This window comes from Martes martes (assembly GCF_963455335.1).
Source record: "Martes martes genome assembly, chromosome: 1".
Classification (NCBI taxonomy): Eukaryota; Metazoa; Chordata; class Mammalia; order Carnivora; family Mustelidae; genus Martes; species Martes martes.
The window spans coordinates 66970550-66995598 of record NC_137888.1 but is presented as its reverse complement, the minus strand read 5'-3'; the positions used below and the strand labels follow the sequence as shown (position 1 = coordinate 66995598).

Sequence of the window (25049 nt, the reverse complement as noted above, 5' to 3'; positions counted from 1 at the left end):
AGGCACCCGCATCCCGCTGCTTTCGTCATTCATTATTCAGAGGCAATTTGCTCCCGGAGTTGGCCAGTTTCCCCCGGCCCTGTCTGCACCAGGACACGCAACAGAAGTCTCCTGCCCAGATGTTTTATTCATTCTCCTGACTAAGGAGACAGCCTCCCTGGTCAATACCGGTGGCCGCTGGGTCTCCGTCGGTGGGCAGGATCTCCGCCGCGCGCAGCTTCGGGGCTCTGCACAGCTTCCGAGGAGGTGCCTGACTTAGAAGGGCCGCCTCCAAGGCAGCGAATACTGTTGGCAAGAGACATTTCATTTTCCGAGGTGGGAACGCGTCCCCGTCCTTTCAAGGAACTGAGTGTCCTGGCGCTCTGGGGCGAGGAGGAGCACCCCTTCCTGAAGGTCCGCGTGACCAGGAGATGTCAGGCCCTGCTGTGTGTGCGTACCCACTGCTGCTCCGCAGCCTCACTGGTACTGCAGATAGTTTTTGAGAGACTGAGGCAGGGGCAGGGCGCCGATGTCCCGCAGGCGCTGGCGGCCCAGGGACAGGCGGATGGATCTCCGGCACAGGTCCATCAGCGGCAGGGGCTCGGCTGCAATGAGAGGGGAGTGGGTTAGTCTTGCTGGTGCCTTGCACACCTGCTCGCCCCCGCCTACCCTCTGCCCACCACTGGCGCACGGGCTCCTCACAGCTGAAGTTCAGGGCCTAGGGCTCCTCCTCCGAGAAGCCGCCTCTGGTTATATTAGCTGAGGGCTTAGAGCAGTGTTTTTCAAACTGTGGGAAACAACCGGTTAGACTAAAGAATGGTGAAATCAGTTCACTGGACGGTGACCAACGAAGGAAGGAAGGAAGAAAGAAAGGAAGGAAGGAAAGACAAGAAAAAAGAAAAGAAAAGAAAGAGTAAGTGGACAGCAATGACCATAACAAGGGTAAATATCATTCCATGAAAACTTTGTCTCTGATGTGGGTGCTCAGTGTGTCTCAATGGAAAAAATACCTCTGGTTGCAGGTCGTGGTAAAAATGAAAGCCTCTGACCTAGGAGGGGATCTGCAGGGGGCTTCCTCTTAGAAACAGGTTAAGCTTAGGGAGACTGTTTGAAATTCCTCTGAACCCTCACGCTTCTCCTGTAACATCTTTTGATGATCAGCAGAGGGATGCATTTTCTTTTAACATCCAGTTCTGGAAAATTTCATGAATTAAAGACCATAAGCCATAGAACCTCTGGATGTAGGACCAAGTTTAGTTAGTTTTACTGCAGACACGTTTATTAAGCTCTTAGTCTCTTCCATGCCCTCTGATTGGACCCAGGGATGCAGAGATAACAAAGCCAAGGCCAGAGGCAGCCCCGGAAGCAGAGGAAGGCTCTGGTCCCAAATTAAAATGGGTGAATAATCTGAGTAGAGTATAATATATGCAATAATTCTTAAATGCACAGGGGACAGAAACCAGGCAGTTCCTACGCAAGAACTGTTTGAAAGCTTCAAAGGAGAATAACTGAATGAGTTTTTGAAGGGTGAGTAGGAGCTTTTATGTAATGTTAGGGAGGAGAGTGCTCTAGGCCAAGAGAATAGGCAAAGGCAGAGAGGCATAAGACAGGACAGGCTGAGAGTAGATCTCTCTCAGAGAGAGGAATGGTGCTGGTCTGCTGGATCAAGAATGAAGATGGAGGTGGTTACAGTTATCTCACCTGGCTTGCACAGGCTTGGTTTCCCCAAGCCTGCAGGAACATGCTAGAGGCCAGAAGCTGCATCTTCCCACTTTTTTTGGTAACAGAATAAGTGATAATTTAAAAGCATTCTATAATATACTAAAATGCAATTGAGCTGTAAGTAGCAAATAACTAACACAAGAGCTATGAGAGGAGTAATATCATAAGGGATGGAAAAGTGGTCAAGAGTGTTTATGGAAATTTTCATTTACTAGAGCTGCAGAGTTCATATAGAGAGCCATTAGAACTAAGGCAGGACTTGGCTGGTGCCCTGGAAGCCTCACCCTGAAGTGTGTCTGGCTCTCCTTCACTGGAGGCGAGGCTGCACGGTCACATATCTGCACGGGGTATTGGTGGCTTTAAATATTCTCCCCTCAGTGCCCTCTTATCCTCATATAAACCCTCGCTGTTGGCCAGGGAGGACCGGGCATCCCGTTTTTCAGGCCCAGAAAGCAGATGGTCCCATAGTCACCATGACCAGACCAACGCTTGACACCCCTCTTGACGTGCCCCCCCCAGCCTCCCTCAGCTACACCCCTGTACCCAGCCCTCTTTCTCCCTGTCCCCCACCTGGTTCTGAGCCAAGCTTTGCACTGCTCACCAGATCATGCCTCTGTGAACACCCCCCTCTCAAACTCAAATCCTCCTGTCTGATTGTAAATTTTTGTTTATTTATATATTTTGTATTTAAGCATAGCTGACACACAATTTACATTAGTTTCAGGTTGACTGTAGTTACTCTTTATTTTTTTTAATATTTTATTTATTTATTTGACAGAGAGAGAGAGATCACAAGTAGGCAGAGAGAGAGGGGAGGAAGCAGGCTCCCCACCGAGCAGAGAGCCCTACTCGGGGCTCAATCCCAGGACCCTGGGATCATGACCTGAGCCGAAGGCAGAGGCTTAACCAACTGAGCCACCCAGGCACCCCTGTAGTTACTCTTTATTGAAGACTTTTTATGGGGGCACCTGGGTAGCTCAGTTGGTTAAGCGTCTGGCTTTGGCTCAGGTCATGATCTCTAGGGCCCTGGGATTGAGCCCTGGGGTAGGTTCAGTGCCCAGCCGGGAGCTTGCCTGTCCTTCCCCCCTGCTCTCTCTCTCAAATAAATAAATAAAATCTTAAAAAAAAGAAAAAAAAAAGACTTATTATGTGGTCAGGTGGTGTTCTACACCACCTGACCACATAATAAGTCTTTTTTTTTTAAAGATTTATTTATTTATTTTATAGCTTTATTTTTAGCTGCTCATATGCATGTATGTGTCAAACTCATATCACAACGAACCTTTGGGGTAGGATTGTTATTATGACTATTACTCTTACTCCATTTTAAGGAGGAGGAAACTAAAGCACAAAGAGGGTGATTCACTTGCCCAAGGACACACAGCTAGGACTCCTGAGCTAGGAGCTGGTCCCCATGTGTGGCATGTCGGCGGGACATGGGTGGGCGCTGTGCCTAAGGTGTATGGAGCCAAAGTGTGCTCTCCTTCCAGTTGGACAGATGTGGCAAGGATGCTCTGTCCCATTCACTGAACAAGGAATGGGCACAAGGTGACTGTAAGCTTCTTAAAGAATGTGACCCTGACTCACCTGTCTTAGGATCTACAGCCCTCAGTCTGCTCCCATCAGAGGTGAATGGCCCAGACACTGTCTGTTAAATGAACAAGTTGATGTTCTGTTCCTGGGCGTGTCTTCTCCAGATGTTTTAAACAATTGGAATGAATTACTTTTCCCTGGCAGCATTTCCATCTTAGCTCCCCACTCCCCTATAAATCCCACAAGAACTGAGCAGGTTTTAATTGACAAGAGGCTTGTGGTGAGGAGTCAGTGAGCCAGTGTGACGCCCTGAGCACAGTGCCCAGCATATAGTAGGTGTTCACCGTAAGCCACTTATAGCTCCCTCCTTCCCATCCAGGCATTTTCGTGGTTGCCCTTGGGGACAATAAGCTTGGGGAGGGCTGGTAATGAGGTAGGCTCTGGCTGGGAGGCCAGCAGTTCCTTCCCCGAATGAGGGGAGATGGGCTTGCACTTTGCATCAGGAAAATTTTGAGTTGATCATCACTGCCAGACCTTGAGAGCTTTCTTAAATATTTTAAAGCTCTAGGCACACATTAGGTCCTCAGTGTCCAAAATGCTAAGCCTCGTCAGCAAACCCAATTCCCTGTGTGTTCCCTGCCTAGTTAGGGGCTGGGAGAAGGGAAGAACTCTATTTATTGTTATTCCTCTGCAGTCAGAGAAATCGATTCCAGAGCCCAACTCTAAAGGAAGTGACAAAGGGTTTGGGGCAGAGCCCAGGGGACATCGTTAGTGCTAAGTGTGATACAAATCATCTCTTCTCATTTCTTGAGGGACCTTTACACGGACAGCCACACAGCAGTGCCCAAGTGCACAGGGCAAGTCCTTGCAGTGGCTGTGAAACTCCCAAAGCTCCGGGGACGCCCTGTGGCAGCTGGGCCCACCCCCTGACTTATCTTTGCTGACCTCCCTTGGCTTCAGAAGCCTTCTTCGAGCCGCCAAATGCCAAGGCTTAGAAATGATCAACCAGGTGGCAAGAGAAACCCAGGATCTTTCAGCATAGGAGTCATTTTCAGAAATGTTTTCCAACTAAAACAAAAATTTTTGAAAAAGGAATCCTCGTTCCCCAAAAGTGAATATCCAAATGGCCAGTAAGTCCCTGAAAAAAACGCTTGACTTCATGACTCACCGGAGAAGCGCAGATTAGTGCCACAATGTGAGTCTGCTACACGCCAACCTGAACAGCCCAAATGCAAATAAGACAACAGCAAGTGCAGGCAAGGATGCGGTGAAACGGGGACTCTCCTAACGCCGAGAACATGCAATAGGGCACAACCACTCCAGGCACCTAAAGCCGTGCCTCTTGCCCTCAGTTAAACTTCAGGTACACCAGGGCTCCCAAATGCATGTGCAGGAATGCTCACAGAAGCGTTATTTGTAAGAGCACCGATCTGGAAACTACAGTTCTGCGGTCTGCCAACAGGGGACCGCACACATAAACTGTGTCTGCATAGAACAGAACACTAAGCAGCCACGAGAAGAAAGGACCCACGAGGACATGCAAACACGTGGATGCATCACAAAAATAATCATGAGTGAAAGAGAGGCACATCATGTGTAACTTCACTTATAAGCTTCCAAAGCCAGGATGATGAAGCGAGGGCAGTGCCAATACTGGGCAGGAGGTGATGAGGGAGGCAGGAGGACACTCCTGAGGGGTAGACACTATCCTGTTGAGTTCTAGTTATACTAGTGTGTTCAGTTGGTGAAAACCATCAAGCTTAGTCTCCTGACTTTCTATTTATACTTAAAAAACACATGTAGGGACGCCTGGGTGGCTCAGTTGGTTAAGCCTCTGCCTTGGGCTCAGGTCATGATCCCAGGGTCCTGGGATCGAGTCCCGCATCAGGTTCCTTGCTCGGCAGGGAGCCTGCTTCTCTCACTGCCTCTGCCTGCCTCTCTGCCTGCTTGTGTTCTCTCTCTCTCTCTGGCAAATAAATAAAATCTTAAAAAAAAAACAAAACAAAACACTTGTACGTTAAGAAAAATAAGAAGTCACAGGCTGAGTTGGGAGGGGGGCTCTACCCCCTGCTGGGTGGGTGTGGATCCAACATAAGCCAGGCATCCCCCACCCTGCGCCAACAGGGTAAAGTGGGGAGAAGAGGCTGGCGTGGAGTCCCTGCTTCTGCTCCCACCACCATTGGGCCACGGCTGGCTCACCTTCTTAGACCCACATTTTCCTCCTCTGTAAAGAAGGGGAGAGCAACACCTCCATCCGTGTGTTGCAGTGATGGTATGACACCGTACACTCTTTGCCTTAAAGGCATTCTCTCTACAATATGTCTTATTTCAGGCCATCAGCCCAAGAGGTACCTTTAAAAATAGTAATAGTTTACTTATTGTAGTTCTAAAAATGCCTCAGTACATTGTCCTAATTGACAGCAACACTCGGTTTTTGATGAAGATTTATTGGAGCTGGGGCTGAATGTCTGGTTCCATACTAAAAATATCCCAAGGCAATCATCTCCAAGGTTCTACAGTGACCTGAATTTTCCATAATTCTCCGCCACAAACCTCCTGTACAACCAACCCCAAGTAAGCCACGGATCCTCCCAGGGACTCTGTTTTGCTGTCAATAAAATGGGGGAAGTTAGATCATCTGGCTTAGATAGTCCATGTCTGTGATAGAAGTGTAGAGATTTTCCTCAGGGACTGGTGGCTGAAGCAGCTCTCCTGGGTCCCTTTGACAGTCTCCTCTCCCTGCAGCAAAAGATGCCAAGATGTGAGTCACCAGACCCTACTCCCATCCCTATGTTTATATTTTGAAAAAAGAGCAACATTTTAAGGTCAGGAGGTGCAATTCTTTTGCAACTGTTTTAGACAATGGTCAGCAGATGGAGGAAGGTTTGAGTGACAGCCGTGACATCTGAACTCAAGTAGACCTGGGTACTTTTTGTTTTCAGGAAAAGAAATGAGAAGACACACGTGTAGACAAGCACACACACACACACACTCCATGTGCCACACACTGTGCTAATAGCTTATCCATAGACTAAGGTTTTGGTGTTGGAAGACTCGGAGGATTGCCTGTATGCTCCTGGGACTCCCCTCATGCTGCTTCTCCAGATGGAAAACCCTTCCCTGCACCGCCTGCCAGAAACCTGCCTCCTCGGTAGGACCCCCACCAAGGGTCACCTCCTCCCCAAAGACCTCGCTCCCCCACCCTTGGCATCCACATCTGTCAGGTGTCACTCCAATCGGTTTATTACACCAATGGACGAATACATAATCACCCGCTCACTTCCAAAATATATGGCATCCCTATACCGACGAGCCCTGTCATGGTTGACAGGGGCCTAATCTCCACCTAGAAAGCATTTAGAATCTGGGGTTTTCTCTTTTCAAGCTTCACTGTCTCCCCAGCCAAAAGAGCTGTGACTACAGCTGGGACTAAGCAGTGTTTTCTTTTTTTTTTTTTTTTTTTTTTTAAAGATTTTATTTATTTATTTGACAGACAGAGATCGCAAGTAGGGAGAGAGGCAGGCAGAGAGAGAGAGAGAGGGAAGCAGGCTCCCTGCTGAGCAGACAGCCCGATATGGGGCTCGATCCCAAGACCCTGAGATCATGACCCGAGCCGAAAGCAACGGCTTAACCCACTGAGCCACTCAGGTGCCCCTAAGCAGTGTTTTCTGATGAACTCTGGGCCAGCAAGCATCCCTGGCACAGATGGGCCCCACATTTTTCCCTGGGATAGAGAGTGAGTGAGTCCCCTTGTGCGCATAGGAGTGCCGCACAGCAGAGTGGTCCTAAATAATGCATGGCCCTCCCTAGCAACACTGCGGAGGCAGGACGTGGGAAACCTCCAAAGGGGAGAACCCAGGACAAAGAGTGCAAGAAAATGCCACCTGAACTGCATGGGACTGTGTTCCAGGGGGCAGCCTGGGCTATGCGCTTATACCCATTCCAGCCCCGTCTCCCCGAAAGGGCAGAAGAAAGGCAGTTAGCAACCGAGATGTTCAGGTAAATTCCAGGAAGACACGGGCAGGTGGGACAGGTTGGTGGGAAATTTAAACAGAGAACTGGCGGCCTTGTATGCCAGGGCTGGACGTGGTTCTCACCCAAGGAACCCTGGAGAAGCCCCGAGCTCCAGCAACAGAGGGCAGACTGGACACAGAGCAAACATCGGGGTACTCCCTTGAAGAACTCTGAGCTTGGCATTGGGGGCAGCTGAAGCCCAGGCCTGCGCTCGGGGTCTGATGGACAGCCCAGGGAAAGCTCCTGCTCAGCACTGCAGTTGAATAGAGAGGCCCTGTGGAGCCCAAGCCAGTGGAGGGCACGGGGGCTGGTGGGAGGAAGCTTCCATCTGGATGGAGTCCCTGTGGGTCTGGCCCACCCTCAGGCTCCCTGGCCCAGGACCCAGCCCAGCAGAACGCACTCCCCGCCAAGACTCCACAGTGCTCCCAGGTGCAGGGGAACTGCCCCACATAGCACACAGGGACGAACTCCAGCAAAATGAAAAAAGAATCCAACAAACAGGATGGTACGAGATTCCAGGACAAGAGAGGAGAAAAGTAGAACATGGATGTGAAGGAAGGCAGAGTGATGGACATGAAGAGCCATCGGATCCCCTGTCTACGGCTGTTGCTTCTCTCAAGTGCCATCCTCCCCGTCATGCTCTGTGCCCCCTCACCTGTCACCCCAGCCCTCAGCGAATCTCCCACTGTGCTCTCCGGACTGCAGCTTTATACACAGAAAATTGCACCCTAACTTCTCTGAGACCTCCCCCCACTTCCTGCCTTAAGTGCATGGAGCCTTGTCCCCCAGTCTCCCCTGCCCTTCGGCCTCCCCCGTGAGGAGGCTGTTTGTGCCTTCAGGCCCAGGAGTGGGGGCAGGACTTTCTGCTCCCTCTTGCCACATCCGAAGCTCTGCACCCGCCATCTGCTTGTGAGAAGTCCCGGCTCCCCCGCGGCTCACAGCGCTGGGCTGACCTCTTGTCAGGGCTCTGGCCCGCACATGCACTGGCCACCCCTGACTGACGGAATCCTCCACGGACACGGCCTCTCATTGCTCAGGCTCCTGGTTCTGCACTGCCTCGTGCTCGGGACACTCTCCTCCACCCAGCGCCCACCCCTGGGCCAGGCCATGGAGCTCAGCCACATTCCTAAAAGCCCATTCCAGCACCCAGTCTCTGACCTCTGGATCAGCCACCTGCACTGTGGCCACTCTTTCCTCTCAGAGAAGCCCCTGGGCCCCAGGACACTCTCCTTTTGTGCTCTATTCATCCACATCCCTTTCCTTCACTTTCCTCCTCCCCCAGCTGAATGACAAAGGGTATGGAGGCAGGCTGAGGGATGGGTAGCCAGGGAGTGGCTGGGGTCTGAGAACACACTGGAACAGGGAGCACCTTGTGACTGGTTCAGTTCCTTTGTTCAGTTCCTGTTCAGTTCCTTTGCAGGCCCTCCTGGCCCTGACCCTGCCGCAGAGCAGAGTGTGAAGTGGCTGAACAGCTGGCAGCCCAGGGCCCGGGCTGGCCTCGAGGCTCTGCCTTCGGAGGGGGCCCAGAGTCCCCGCCCCTATCAGCACAGCAAGGGGCTTGGCAAGAAGGCTCAGGGTCCCTTCCACCGCTGACGCTTGGCAGAACAGAAATCACAATGAATCCTGGCAGTGGAAGGACTAACTGAACCCACTGAGATTAGGCTTAAATGTACATGAACAAGTGAATGGTTGGGCTGGTGAAGCCTGTGAGATGAACTTTAGATGAGCCTCACAGACCTAGGGCTGTGGCTCCCAGGCTGCTAGCACAGGCCGGGTGGGCTTCCTGGAGGAGGTGATACCTGGCTGGTCATAACCTGCCATATTATCAAAGGCAGGGCTGGCTGCTCGGAGGCTGCACTCAGGTTTACCAAGTGAGGCTTGTTTTAGCCACAGGCTCACATTAGCACTGTCAAAGGAATGAAGACTCTGGTAACTTAAATCCTTCATCTGAGGGTCTTTCCTCCACAGGTGTCTTCTGCCCTCTTGGCTAAGATCTCGGCAGGGCTGGGGCTGTCTGCTCACTTCGCTGGTATACCCTGGCCCCACCAAACCAGTGGATGGGTGTGAGTTGTGAGGAAGAATGAATGGCTCCGGGCAGGTGCTGGGGACTCGGGCCTCCCTGGGGATCTGTGGCCTCAGCTCTTTTTGGCACCCCCTCAGCTTCTAAGCAGATGCAGCTGCAGAAACCTCTTTGTGTTTAGGCCGGGAAGGACTGGGGAGATGGGAAGTGGTCCCCTCACCTGCCCAGACTCAGAGCCTGGCAGCGCTGTGGAGAGCTGTACCAGAGAGAAGTCCTAGCTTGGCTTCTACCCTAGTCCAAGGCCAAGGTCAGGATCTATTGACAGCAAACTTGAAATCTCCCCAAGCAGTGTAAGACATCTTCACTGGCCCATTCTGCAGATGGGGGAATCAAAGCATGAGAACATCACTGTTTTAAGCAAAGTCTTCTTAAGAAGGGTTTGAAGGGGGGGCGCCTGGGTGGCTTAGTCAATTAAGCATCTGCCCTCAGCTCAGGTCATGATCCCAGGGTTCTGGGATCCTGGGATCAAGTCTCACCTCAGGATCCTTGCTCAGTAGGGAGCCTGCTTCTCTCTCTGCCTGCCACTGCCACTGCTTCTGCTTGTGTTTTCCTTCTCTCTCTCTAATTAAAAAAAAAAGAAAAAAAAGAAAAAAAAAAAAAAGACAGGTTTGGAGGGATACCAGAGTCCCAGTGTCATTTTGTGGACTTTAAGGATAAAGTCTTGTTCCTCTGGTGCGATGAGGAGTCACACACACATGCAGTCATCGTACTTCTACTTACAAATGTACTTTGCAAGACCAGAGCAGGGAGCTGGGCACCAAGAGGCTCAGAGGGCTACAGATGGAACAGAGAGACTGGAATAGATGGTGGCAGCCCAGACAGGTTTGTGTTTACTAGCAGGAACTATAAGGGGAATCGGAAGAGCCAAGAAGAGGAGCACCTAACTCAGCCTGGGGGTACCCGGGATGGCTTCCTGGAGGAGGCAGCAGGTAAGAGAAGTTTTAGAAAACTAATTGAGTTAGCTAGCTCTACCATGGAGTGAGGATGCTTATTGCCTCCAAAGGCTTATCTCTTAACACAACAAAGAAGTGTTCAAAGAATCTCGTTTGTATAACAATGGGAAAAGTTCATAGTTTTCTCAAATGATGCTTTGAGGAAACAAAATTCAATTGTGGAAGATCTAGTGTGTTAAAACAGAAAGTGTCCTCACCTCACTGGGAGCAGAGGCTGTACCCTAGATCCTAGCCAAGTGTCCATACAGGTGACCATGCATGTCCCAGGGATGAAAGAGCACTGTGAAATGGCATGTGCCTCACTCTTCTAATGAAAACATTTTCAAAAAGGCATGTGTCCCTTTCCAGTTTCATGTCCCGGAATTCTGACTGGAATGATCCATATGGGTATTCTGGTATTCCTGAAGACTGAGGTACTTTCATTTTGGAGGGGAATTAAAGTGACTACAGACCTCAACTCAGCAGGGACTGGGCACCTACTATTACCTGAACCGGGGACAGTGTCCCACCACCTTACCCCAGCTCCAGTCTGGGACCCCAGTGAGCATCCACAAACCAGCAGCATCAGCTTCCCCTAGGAGCCTGTTGGGAATGGGGGATCTCAAGCCCACCCAGCACAACTCCATCAGAACCAGCAACTTCACAAAGGTCCCCAGTGATTCCAATACAGTGGTCAGGCTTGGACCACGGGGTTGCTCCACACAGATCCCAATGCCCAGCAGAGAAACCAAACACTTATCCCAGCCCATCCCCCTCACCGCTGTGCTTCTCTGGTGGGATCCCTACCCTAGAGACCACGTCTTAGGCTCCCAAGCCCTCCTCCGCCCTCCCAATTGGCCCTACCAGCAAGCCCTTCCATGCCTATCTTCTAAACATCTGTGACCCATCCTGTCTTTCTACCTTCACCACCAGCCCGCTGGTCACTTCCTGACTCCACCAGGAAAAGTAGCCTCTCGAGAGTCTCCCCGTGTCTGCCCTCTTGCCTTCCAGCATGGCTCCCTCCCTCTGCAGGGTGAGACTCCCTCCTGTCCCCCAAATCGCCCTCCCCAGCAGAGGCCTTTGAGTGGTTCTCATCATTATGGTGACTCACCTGAGGAGTTTATGAGACAACCCCTGTCAGAAAAATTCTGTCCTGCTGCCAGACATCATTGTCTAATTTTCGGATGGGGAAATGTGGTTTCCCTAACCCCCAACTGTGATAAATCCTGGACCACCCTGAATTGCTCTAGAATAATTTCCTGTTGTTGGTGCTGCCTTCACCCCTGTAGACTGTGGGCTCCCACAGGTAGGGACTGGCTCTTGTCCTTGCCACCCAGCCCTCATGGCCCTGCTCTGGACATCATGGGTGCTTGGTCCGTGGGAATGAGAAGGCTGGAGTCTGGACTAGAGGATGCAGCTGCTCTAAGTCTCATCTTTCAAATGAAATTGCAGCCCAGCTCTTCTGGTACGAGGAACGAATTTAAAAAAGCAGCCCCTTTACACTGCCCTAAGCCAGCTAAAGAACCCTCCAGCGAGGTCCCCACAGGCAGACAGAATTAGTAACACACTGCGCCAGTTCCTGGTCTGGTGGAGGGATGTTCCTGACTCAGCTGAAAAATTTCCCAGAAAATCTGCATGTTTTCAACTTGGAGCTTGCCCTGGGGAGCAGCGTGATGGCTGGACATCCTGGCTTTGGCTGAGGATAACCCCTGGGCATGCAGGGAGAGCCTCAGGGAGGTGGGGGGAGCTCTCTGGCCATTATCCACTCTGCACCATGCATCATCCCAATGTCTCTAGAAGTTTTCTCTGCTGCTGCAGTCCTGGGAAAACCTGGTTGCCCCTATGGATATTGGAAAAAACACACCCCACAGGGGATGACCTCAGAAGGGAGCAGAATGGTCCTTCAGAGAGAGCTGGGACATGCCCCAATCAGGGCAGTGTTGGGGCCCTCAGGGATGGGCCCCTCTCCTCATGGTGTATCCCCTTCTAAAGAAGAAGAAGGAGTGTGGGAGCGGCAGGACTTGCTGAGCAGATAAAAAGACCTACTTAAAACTGTAGCAATGAATACAGAGTGGTATTGGAACAAAGTAGAAAGCTCAAGAACAACTAAATGAGTTATTCTTTAGCCATATAAGTGGGAAAATCTATAAGGCACAATAAACACAAAATTCAGAGAAGTGAGGGTTGGCAGCTCTGAACCAGGGATGGACACACAGGTATCCAACTGCCCATGTTCCAGTCCTTGGGTTGGGGGTGGATTCATGGTAACATTAAATTATAAAGAAGTAAATACCTAAATAAGCGAATTAGAATGAAAGAGGGCTATACGTGGGACCAAGGACAGTGTATTACAAGGAAGGATTATGTTGAATCCAATTCTGTGTGTCAGAGGTCCCGTCAAAAACAGAGAAGGAGAGTAAAAGTGAGAGAGAGAAGTTATGGACTGGCCCCTCTCTGGCCAGAAGACAAATCACAGCAGAATGCTAGCTGACGAGTAATAAAGGGGTCACTCTTGCGTGCCAGGAACTTAGCACTGCTTGGGGGAAGGCACCGCTGGTAGGAGAGGCAGCCCAGGCTGGGAGCTGACTGCGGGCTTTAAATGGCAGGCTGCTTCCTCCGCAGGGTGGGGACAACGCCTGCCTCGGGAGGCGTGGGGGCACAAGATGAGGGCCGCGGGCTCAGGCCCTGGCGTTGCGGGGCCATTACTCGTGACAACTACTGTTATTTCAGCTGCTCCTTTAGAACAAAGTGGAAACGGGCAGCGGGTGTGGAGAGCAGGGCGGACACCCCCTGAAGGAGGGCTCTGTGTCAGTAACCAGAGATGATTCCGACCAGAGGTTGGAGGAGGCCAGAGCAGCTTGTGCCCCAGGAAGCCGGGGAGCGAGTCTAGCTCTGGAGCCCCACGCGCCAGCCCAGCTCACCTGCTCTTCTACCCTGGGGCTCTTCCTGCCTATCTTCTCATCAGAAGCAGAAGCGTGAGGAAAGTCCTGAGTGTGGACCTATTTACTTTCCAAGTCTGTCTTTGTGCCCTCCTGGGCTCTTTGGCAGATTTTTGGGAACAATAGCAATACAAATGTAAACAGAGCAAGGACGCATATAGCACTTCTTAGGACGGAGGATGGTCTGAGTCTTACCATACTTAATCCTCACTGTGACTCAGTGAGGTAACTACTATTATGCATGCCCACTTACCGGCTGAGGGAACTGAGGCACAGAGAGAAGTCAGGCAGCTTGCTTAGAGCCACAGCGAAGTGGTGAAATGGGGCCGCAACTGCAATTCCGGACAGTGTGGGCTGGGCCGTGCTTTCTGTTGGCAGACCCTCCTGGGGAGGTGGGGTGACAGGCACTGGGAAAGGAACCCAGCTCTGCTGATTGTCACCCAGTCCCGATGCCCCCACACCCCACCCCTCAGCCTTGCTCTCTGTGTGTGTGGGGCGGGTAGCTCTGTCTCCTTGCGTGGAGACCTCCAGATGGACTGGAGGTGAGGCCCTGGCCCAACACAGCCCCTGGCCAGCCAGCAAATGGTGAGCTCGGGCACAGACAAGGGACACTGCCCAGGAGGGGACAGCTACTAACGGGTCATCCAATCCACCTGGTTCCACCTGGGATTTGGCCTCAACAGTTTGGAAAAAAGGAAGCAAAAGCAGCCTGCACAAGGGGGCTTCTCCCCTCCAGGAGGAACAACCAGCACTATCGCCATCGCTTCCCAAAACAGCCCTGGGCCGTGCACCCTGCAACCATCGAGGCTAACTGGCACAGTTAACTCCTGTTTCCTAGCAAACAGCCAAGGTCAGGCAAACTTCCTTCCACTTGGGAAACGTCATCACTCTAGCCTCTCGCTGAACAGCATAACCCCGGGGGTTTAATATGAAGGCCTTCTAATGGATGTATTGTGTTTATTTGACCTTTCCAAGTGTGAGCTCAGAAACAGGCCCCCGAGGAGGATGGTGGAAATTTGTTTTTCTTAAGTTAAGCAAAACTGATGAGTAAACTGAATTCTTGGATGGAGTCTGCCTAGTTTTCTCAGCCTGGCTCCCCGCTCCTTTAGTCAGAGGATCCAAGTAGCCCAAGAGGAGCCCCATATTTAGGGGATGGCTTGGGAAGGGAAAAAGTGTCTAGTAAAAAGTGGGAAGTGATGAGGTCTGTAAATAAATATTTTCTGTGTGTAAAGAGCTGTGATACAGCATAATAGCTAACAAATTTGGAAACTACTGTCCTATTTCTGTTTCTCAAGGCCAATGGCTTCTTGCTTTAGGTAGCTTTTTAAAAAAAGTTAATGATCAGTGGCTGAATGAAAACCACTTCCAGTATGACAGATATGTTTGGATTTTAGATCAGAGGCTGCAAACTCCAAGGCCTAGGGGCCAGGTGGGGTAACCTAAGTGACTGGCAGGAGCAGGTGTTAGCAGGGGGTGTGGGAGAGCTGGTGGGAGTTGGGGAGGAGGCTGTGGACACCAGAGGACAGACACAAGCTCTGGGATGGGCTCCAAGCAGGAAGGTGGGCCTGGTGTCACAGATTTCTTGCTCTTTCCAAAAAACCTGAAATTCAGATTTTTATGGGAAATTTTGGGTTATTTTAATTTAGGACAGCCAAACACGACATTTTGAGGCCCAGACACAGACCCCAGCTAGTAGGGTGACCTCTCCCATGCAGGGATGCTCCTTCACCACCTTGTCAGAATTCACCAGTTGGGGGGCAGCCTGGCCTCACAAGCTGCCGGCAGGTCTGCACCAGCCCTGGAGGCACAGACTCAGTGGGGTCCAGTGGCTGGCTCCCTGTGCTTCCACAGTGAGGAGGACTCTAGCTGTAAGAGACCCGAACTGCCTGAACACCCATTCTCTCTCTCCGTGGTCCCTCAGCATGGATTCTAGTGAGTATCCAGATTGGGAAAGACTGCATTCACTTGGACACCAAACGTAACCACTCTTTCTTCACACCCGATTTTCCTTGTGTGGACACCAGGTGGGTGAAATGTACAATCTGCTAGGCAGGGTTCTGACACCTGCGAGTCAGGGGGCACTGCAGGGACCAACACAGAATAACAGTAATAAGCACTGCCACTATCCCACCTGTGATCATCACAGCTAACACGGAGCTCGTCCTGAGCACCAGACACCTGCCCTTTGGTAACTCATTCAGTCCTCACAGCATCCTAGGGAAGCAGGCACCGTGTTTACCTTCATTTTAGAAATGAGAAACTCAGGCAAAGCGAGGTCATGTGATTCCCGAGGTCACCCAGAAGTAAAGGGCAGAGCTGTCGGCTCCAGAGTCTGTTCCTCACAAGACACTGTTCAATGCCCAGGACACTGATATATTTAGTGTAAAATGCCCATATCTACTTTCCCATAAATTCAGACACCTTCTTATTTCTTATTTTACTCCAGACAAGGGGTAGCAGATGGTGGCGGTTTATGAACAAAAACACATTAGTAGAGAAAAATGACAGACAAAATTAACTTTTTTTGCTAGCGTGAGCTGGAAAAAGGCAGGAAAATATCTTAGTTCAGGCTGTGGCAAAACCAGCTTCCTGAAGGATCCTAGATGGAGAATCCTCTTGACCAATCTTTCAAGTGGCCAAGAGAATAGATCTTGAATATTCCCACCACCAAAGAGAACAGGTAATTAGGTGATGATGGAGGTGTCAGCTTACCCTACAGAGGGAATCCTTTTGCCATATGTAAGTGTATCAAATCCACATGCGGTTCACCTTGAACTTACACAATGTTCTATGTCAATTATATCTCAATACAGCTGGGCAGGGGGAGGCTTGTTTCCCAATTGAAATAATAATAATAATAAAACCACCACCACCTAAGGTGAGCCCTCTGAAGGGCCCGGTAAGGACCTATTTAGCCAGAGCGCTTCCATTGGGTTAAACAACAACTTTGTTGTTTAAAACTTAAACTGTCCCTGCCCCCCTTCCCCCAGGGGACTTACTTAAGAACAAGTCCCGGAAACCAGTTCCAGGTAACAAAGCCCAAATACAAGGGTGGGTCAGGCCAGGTGGAGACATCCAATTAGTGGAGGGGGGGGGGGCGGGATGCATACTGTCTCCCTAGTTACCAAGGAGTATGGGCCCGGCCTTTGGGAGCCTTTTGGGCACCAATTCGGACCAAGGTGATAGGCTAATTCAAATATCTACTAGGGTAAATTGTAATTCAATTGGTCACTTATGTGTGACCTAACATGATTGTGCAGCTTTCTCTGTGTGTTACAATTTCATTGGCCACCTGTGCGTGGCCAGGCCCAACCACATGGCCTTTGCCCTTAAAAGCTAGTCTGTGAAGCAGAGAGAGGTTGCCTTCTCTGTAAGAGGCGCGGCCCTTACAGAACGTTCTGTCTGATTCTTGATGCTTGGCGTGGGATAAAGCTTTGCTTGACCTTCGCTTTGTATCAGTCTCGCTCCTTTAACCACGGACCCATTATTGGGGGACCTAACAGGCCCCACCTGCATGAGAGGCATCACCTCGCTGGGCCAGCAGAGCAAGTCCAGACACAGCATCATCCCGTGCTGTTTCTCAGGGAGGAAGACAAGCTGTGGGTCTGTCCCGAAGACCCAGTGAGTGGCGGATGGCGCTGTTATGTATTCAACTACGCCCCAGAGTTCCACGTCTCCTGAGGATCCGCTGTGTGCAAAGCCAGGTGCTGGGGAATCGGAAATGAGTCAGACACACTCAGTGTGGGGAGCACACAGTTTCCTGGGAGTCAGGGGGAATAAAGGGAGCTCTCCAGGGCCAAGCTCAAGGGGAGTGAGTCCCCCCAACAAATAGTTCCTGCATCAGCACAGTTGCCCTGTTGACTGAAGCCTGTGGATGGCTACCTTACAATAAATTTATTTATTAACTTTTTAAGATTTTTTTTTTTTTTGACAGAGAGAGAAACAGCAAAAGAGGGAACACAAGCAAGGGGAGTGGGAGAGGGTGCCGGGAGCCTGATGCGGGCCTCGGTCCCAGAACCCTGGGATTATGGCCTGAGCTGAAGGCAGACGGCCAACGACTGAAACCCCCAGTGCCCAGATAAATTTATTTTTTAATTGAAGGGAAGTTTAGATAACATAAAATTAACCGTCTTAACTATAATTCAATGGCATTTAATACACTCACAGTGTTGAACGACCACTGTCTCTCTCAAGTTCCGAACCTTTGTGATCACCCCAAAGGAGATCCTGTACCCATGAAGCAGTTACTACCTCCTCTCCACGTTCCTCCTTGCTCCAGCCTCTGGCAGCCACTAACTGCCTTCCTCCTCTATGAATTTATCTGTTTTGGATATTCCATATAAATGGCATCAGACAGTATATGGCCTCTCATATCTGGCTCCTTTCACTTTTAGCTACAATGTCCCCAGAACTCCTCCATGCTGCAGCAGGTGTCAGATCTTCCTTCCTTTTTAGGGCTAAATAATATTCTGTTGTGCTCATGCCCCACATTTTGCTTATCCATCTAGTGATGGACATTTCAGGTGATTTCTACATTTTGGCTGTTGTGAGTAGTGTGTCTGTGTATATTGGGGGACAAGTATTTGTTTGAATACCTACTTTCATTTCTTGGGTATATAGCGAGGAGTGGAATTGCTGGGTCATATGCTGATTCTATGTTTAACTTTTTGAGGAGACCCCAAACCGTTTTCCACGGTGGCTGCATCATTTTCCATCACCAGCAATTTCCCCATATCCTTGTCGACACTTATTTTTAAAAATGTGCATTTAGTTGGACAAGACCCCTGGAGTGAGAGACAGAAGACTCTGGTGTCAACTCTGCCACAAACTTTCTATGACATAATATGAATAGCAGCCCACGTCCCTAGTGCGCACGTGTGGCACCAGGCACCATCTCAAGGCCTTTCTACAAATTAGCTCGATTAATCCTCACAACCATCAGACGAGGAAAGGAAGTCACATGGAGCTCACAACCTGCCCAAGATCTCGTAGCTGGTGAGGGGCTGAGGAGGGATTCCAGCAGGGTCACCCAAGCATCCAAGCACTGCATACCGTGTCTCTCTGGGCTGGAGCTCTCGGCCTATGTGAAGGGAAAAGGCAGCACTCTGGGCCAAAGCAACAGAATTTCCTGTCAGATGAATATTCAGGTAAAACTCTAGTCTATTTAGTGGGCAAAAGGGAAGATGTTCAGAGTCAAGACTGAGGTCTCAGGTTCTGCCTGAGGACTTAAGAGAAACAGGGTTTTGGAACTCCCTTCCAAGATCCATGATTCTGAGATATGAATGATAAGACAAAAACTCAGGCTCTTGCCCAATCGTGCCTTATTTGATATATCTCACACTTACAAAGTGTGCTGTTTCTTCTCTGAGGACCTTCACAAACATTTGCTATCAGGGTGAATCATTCCAAAATCACAGTCAAGGATTTATGAGGCCCTAAAGGATGTCTGTTTCCTAGGATAGAATTTTCAGGAGCCAGGGAGATCTGATTTCAGTGAAGGGCAAACTGGAGCATTCCCACTCTTTTCGTGCTTTGGTTTCAGCTCCCAGGGCAATCTCTCCCAAGCAGGCACCTCTGTCCTGTCCTGTCAGTTTGATCTTGGGACCTAGAATAATCAATTGGGACCAATGAATAATCAACCAATTATTTGAGCACTTACTACACGCTGGGCCTAGCGCTCAGAATTTGTGACACATCATTTCGCGTAATCCTTACTGCATCCCCTGGAGGGAAGTGCTACAGATCCATGGTCCCTTATCCAAAACCCTGGGGCCAGACTATTCCAGAATTGAGAGAGTTCCAGAGTTTAGTAATGAAGTTGCTTATGCCAAGCACTGCATAATATCCCTGTGGTCTAGGGCCGTGCTTGCAATCAAATACATTAATATTTCTATAGTGAAACCTATGAATATTCACACTGAGTGAAAGAAGGAAGGGCTATAAATAGGCTCACACCCATTCGGATTGAGTCTGGATGCCAAATGAGTTTGCCTCAAACTTAGGAATAAAGTTTTGGTTTTCAGATCACAGTACTGCACTAGGATCTTTATTTTACAGAGAAATGAGGCTCCGAGAGGCTACATGACTTGCTACCTGGGGTAACACAGCTAGTGAATACTGGAGATATAATTCGAGCCAGAAGTCTCTCTTTAGCACCTGTGTCTATAACCACTTTGCGACATGGGGAAAGAGCCCAGAATTCTGGGGAAAACAGCTGAATGTTCAAATCTCTGCTCTGCTACTTAGGAGCTGTGGGCTCTGGGGAAAGAAACACTCACCGTTGACCCTGTTTCCAAATATTCCAGCTTTCCCCTTCTAGGCACGGAAACAGCTTTCCCCTTCCTTGTTCATTTGAAGGTAGGTGTGGCCATGCACAGACTTCGGCTAATGGCCAGTGCTGTGTAGCACCTCCAAGTGGAAGCTCGAGGACCTGGTATGTGCATTGCTGCCTTCTCTTTTCCCTTAGTAACCACCTGAGGTTGTTCCTTTTGCCCTGGTCCTGAAGGACACAGACCTTGCAGAATAGAACCTCTAGCTGACCAGCGATGGGCATGCAGCAAGGGCAAAAACAAACCTTGGTTGTTCAAAGTCAGTGCAATTCGGATTTTGTCTATTACAGCAGCGAGACTTGGCCTACCCTGACTGAAACAGGCTCCTTCTCTCTAGAAAACAAGGTGTGAAGACTGAATGAGGTGGCATGTTGTGACACTCCAAGACAGTGCCTGGCAAGGAACGTTAGCTAATTCCTCTGCCATCCCTAGCCTGAATTCCCCGGCTGTGAGGAATGGGGCCCAAGAGTTCTCCTGCTCTGCTGGAAGGAGTAAAACTGCTTGTTAAAACCATGAGGTTTTAATGGAAAGGCTTCTGTGGATGTGTACTTACGTATTTGGTCATACATGTCCCTCACCCCACTCTGGTTTTGATGGAGAGGCCCGGGGAGGGATGGGGAGGGGAGGCTGGGGACAGAATCCCAGCCTGAGACAAATGGCCACCCAGGGACTTCAGGTTCCTGATGGAAGTGACAGCTGGGGACCAAATATCCCCAGAGACGGGATTGCAAAGGGCCCGCTTGTGTCAGGAGGAGGTCAGGAGGGCCAGGCAGTCTGCTGACAGCTGCCGAGCACAGAGAAGGCATGGTTTCCCCCAGGAGGGGCTGCCAGGCGAGCCCACTCAGGCCGACAGATGGAGGGAGAGAGGCTGCGGGGAGGAGATTCTCCGTGATGAAAATGTGCAGTTGCCACGGGCCTTGCATTAAGACCCCATTTAGCAACACCGATTAAGGAGCTATAAATAGCACCTGGGCTCTCTCACAGGCCATAAAGCACACTTCCCTGCACTGCTCCCAGCCTGCAGCCTGCCCTGCTTAATTGGAGCTCAAAATAAAATACCTGGAAGGCCACTTTTGATGGAAGGCTCTTGTTGTCATAGTGACCGGTTGCTGGGCTAGGGATGGGCCAGAGGCTGGACACAGGGCCGCTGAGGCAAAGATGGGGAGGAGAAAGCTGATCAGGAGGAAGGGGAAGAGAGGGAAAGGAGGAGGGGAGGAAAAGGGGGCGGGGAGGGAAGGCTGACAAAGGTTACTATGGAAGTCAGGAAGCACACATCAAGAGGCCGGTGGCTACATCACCCCAGTGCCCCAGTGATTATAAAAAATGGCAGGCTCACCCATTACCTTTTCCAACTGATGGCCTGACAATGAGGGCCATCAAGGCAAGGAAGTTGCCTGGCTGGCCTTGGGTACATATGAGAAACAGAAGACTTGAGTTTGAGTCCTGGCTCAGTCGCAGAACAGCTGGAAGATCTTGGGTGGGCTTCCTACTTCTCTGGGCTTCTGGTCTTTTTTTTTTTTTTAAAGATTTTATTTATTTATTCGACAGACAGAGATCACAAGTAGGCAGAGAAGCAGGCAGATAGAGAGGAGGAAACAGGCTCCCTGCTGAGCAGAGAGCCCGATGAGGGGCTCGATCCCAGGACCCCGGGATCATGACCTGAGCCGAAGGCAGAGGATTTAACCCACTGAGCCACCCAGGCGCCCCTGGGCTTCTGGTCTTTGCCACCAGCAACAAGGGACTGGATGAGAAGGTCTCTAAACTCTTGATGCCCAGCTGGGGCTCTACAGATGAACCCCCACCACTGTAAAGAAGAACGAAGAAGTCCTCTATGTGCTGAGTCACCTCCAAAATATATGAAGAGGAGGGGCACCAGGGTGGTTCAGTCAGTTAAGTGCCTTCAGCTCAGGTCATGATCTTGGGGTCCTGGGATTTAGCCCCACATCAGGCTCCCTGCTTTGTGAGGAGCCTGGTTCTCCCTTCCCCTTTGATCCCTCCCCCACACCGCCGGCAGTGCAGACTCTCTCTCTCAAATAAATAAATAAAATCTTAAAAAAATACACACACACACACACACACACACGCATATGTGTGTGTGTGTGTGTGTGTGTGTGTATGTGTGTATAGTGAAGAAAGCAAGGTGCACATCAGGGCATGAGGGGAATGCCACTGTTTGTGTATTTGTGAAAAATATCCTGGAAGAAAATGCAAGATTCCAACAGCCATGGCTGTCTCTGGGGAGGGTGGCAGGGGAAAATGGTGGGCAGGGGACTTACCACAGTCATATTTTAATTCAACTTTGTAAGTGTATTTAATATAAATAAAATCTAAATTAAAAAAAAAATACAGGACTTCAGAAGGCCCATGTTTTAATGAATGAATAAATGACCAGCTAGACCAGTGGAGTCATTCTATGTGACTCCTGTCTGCCTCATGTGCTCCTTGAACTTGCAGTCTGCTCCTCTTAGCTGTGTGTTTTAACTGGGGGCCTTTGCACGTGCTCTACCCACCCCTGAAATGCCTTTCTCAGCCTTTCCACCTAGTAACATCTTTAAATCTCAACTCCGCTATCCCTCCTCTGTGAGCACTTCCTAGACGCCAGGGCTTCCCCAAACACTTGTTACTCTCTCCACTGCACTTCCTAGAGCACTTGATTAATCTGATCTCACTGAATTACCATGATCTGTGTGGCTGCTCCAACGAACAAGGAGCTTTTTGAGGCTGCCCCCACGTCTGATTTCAGAGAGTATCCCAGGCCCTAGCACAGAACGCTGCTCAGTGCAACACTCTGCATCTCTGAGGGATCGAACAGACACAGAGCATCCATTCCAGGTGATTGCCCGGGGTTTATCTGCTAAAAGTCAAGTCTCTGCTTTCACACCCCCTGCTCTCTTGGCCTCATTTGAATATGCTAGGTAAGTTCATTTTTAACAGTATTTTTAAACAAAACACAACTGGGAAGTGCTGCTCCACAGCCAGAAACAATCGCAGTCGATGCACCCAGCCACAGTGAGGGCCTGCCCCACGCTTCTACCTGACTGAAGAGAAATGATTTTGTAGAGTATTCAGGCCTTCACCACGTCTGCCTTCCTGCCTGGTTACTCAGAGATCCCATGGTCATGAGGCAGCCTCAGGAAGGGGCTCCCAGGCACAGGGTCTTGGCTCTGCAACTTAACTGGCTGAGTGGCCTTGGCAAGCCCCCGACTCTCACTGGTCCCCATCTGCAGCATGAGGGCCTGCCTATTGGAAATCTCTATCTGGAATTTTCAACATCGGTCCAGGCAGGACAGCACAATGAGTGGAACCTACTCCAGACAGACAAATAAAATCTCTGAGTGAACACCAGAGACCAGAGGAGGGGATGTAAGGATGTCCCAGTAGTTACAGGATGGTATCCCATGCAAGACACGCTCCCAGGGGTAAACCCAGAAACCTCAAAAAATGCCTCCCTTTTTCCAGGTCTCTGAATTGAAGTCATCACTGAAATGCGCCTTCACCCGGCTGCCCCCGCGGATGGCTGTGTGGGGAGGTCGGGATCCCCTGGTATGGAGGGAAACCTCTGAGGCAACCGAGTTAGGTTATCAGAAGGATAGCTTTGATTATCACCCTGATTTGTTCGAAAGATCATTTATAAATTTTCATTCCATTAATCCTTGTTAGTTACGAATGGATCTTTGGTAGTTTTGCCTCCAGCATCTTTTCTCTCCTCTTCGAATTCCCTTGAGGATCCTGTGCGTTCCCAAGTCTGCCCCATCCCAGCTCCATGGGTGGAGACTGGGACGGGGTTGGGGGAGGTCTCAGCCAATCAGCACATTCCAACCCAGTGACCACAGTGATTGGTTCGGGAGTGGGCATGTGACCCGAGCAGGGCCAATTAGAATGCATTCTAGGACGTGCTGGCAAGGCAGTTAAAAATTTGCGGGCTCCTGCAAGATAAGGAGGGAACCGGACCTTGCAATCATTCTGGGACTTGAGAAGGAAAACCCCAATTATGGGACCTCTAGAATGCGTGTGTAGAAGGGGTGAAGGGTGGTGGTTTGTGGGATGGGAGATCTAGGGATCAGGGAGAATCACTGTCCTTATTTAGATTTTGTCATTTCACGTAGCCTGAGAGTATGAGAACCTAAAGCCCCATGCCATACCTCTGAGGCGCCACTAGGCACAAGGGAAGAAAAGCTGAGAAATGGAGAGAGAGAAACGTGTTCCTGGCAGTGGTGTTTGAACCCTGGATGTAGGTGACGCTGAAGCCTGATTTACCCAAGTACTAGTCAGTGATAAAAGCATACACATTCCCTTTATTAACACAAGGTACTTTGGGCCAGGTTTGCTCTTCCTTTCAAGAGAATACAACTAACAAACCACCCTTCCTGGGTTAGGCTTTCTCTAACCCTGGACCTGAGTTCCTGGACAATGATCAGAGTTAATTCCTGATGGAGACACCACAGTGGGTGGGAGAAGTTCTCTGACCCAGTGAAGAAAGGCAGGGAGTGAGAATGGACCTTAAGAGTCCAGGAGTCAGGGGCACCTGGGTGGCTCAGTGGGTTAAGCCTCTGCTTTCGGCTCAGGTCATGATCTCAAGGTCCTGGCATTGAGCCCCGCATCAGGCTCTCTGCTCAGCGGGGAGCCTGCTTCCCCCTCTATCTCTGCCTGCTGCTCTGCCTACTTGTGACCTCTCTCTCTGTGTCAAATAAATAAATAAAATCTTAGGGGGAAAAAAAAAAAGAGCCCTGGAGTCAGAGAAAATTCCAGAGAGGTATGAAACTCATTGCAGGCCAAGCCACACACTTGGAGGAGGGCTCTGAAAAGTCCTGCTTGCCCAACACCAGCTTTTCCATTGGTTTCTCAAAATCCACCTGAGCATTCATTTCTCCCTCGAGTTCAATGCAACCCAAGAGACAAGGAGTCCAGGAATGTACGAGTTAGAAGAGATCTCCAGGGATCCCAGTCCACCAGGTACTGCACAATCAATGATCTGCTGCCCAGAGAGCTGAAGTGGCTGCCTCAGTGCCCACATGGTCAGTCTAGGCCAGATCACAGGCCAGGACCCTGAGACATGGAGTCCCTTCCACTGACCCATGGTCGATGCCTAGTTCAGTCTTCGCTCTTCTCAAACTCTCTCCCCTGCTATGTGACAGCTCCGCCACCAGGTGGCGATGCGGAGTTACCGCATGCCTTGAGGCCTTGAGGTCGGTGGCCATCATGGATTTGCTTTTAAGAAAATGTATTTTTATGCATCTCAAAAGATAATTAGCATACAAAACTATGATTAATTTGAGCATAACTTCAAAGGCAAACCAAAGAATTATAACTAGGGTTACATACATTGTTTCTTCTTTGCTAATTATTTGCCTTTTCTAACTTGGCCAGTGAGGGAGTAGAGAGAAGCCAGGCACTGACTTCAGACTGGCCTGGCTTTCAAATGCAGCTCTACCATAGAGTAGTTGCCTGTCTCTGGCAAGTCATTTTTCTACGAGCTCAACTTATTCATCTGTAACAATGGGTTCACTGCTACTATAAGTAG

At 50.1% G+C, this 25049-nt stretch overlaps 1 protein-coding gene across 1 annotated transcript in view; it reads right to left on the bottom strand.

Annotated features, from left to right (window-relative positions):
• Nucleotides 1-456: 456 nt before the first annotated feature.
• The window catches only part of SPSB4 (splA/ryanodine receptor domain and SOCS box containing 4), a gene marked incomplete at both ends in the record, with an annotated part of 61101 nt that continues 36508 nt past the window's right edge, over nt 457-25049 (bottom strand). Inside the window, one exon of the mRNA XM_080813161.1 lies at nt 457-584. Coding sequence (XP_080669287.1) covers nt 457-584 — 128 coding nt within the window. The remainder of the gene's footprint in view (nt 585-25049) is intronic.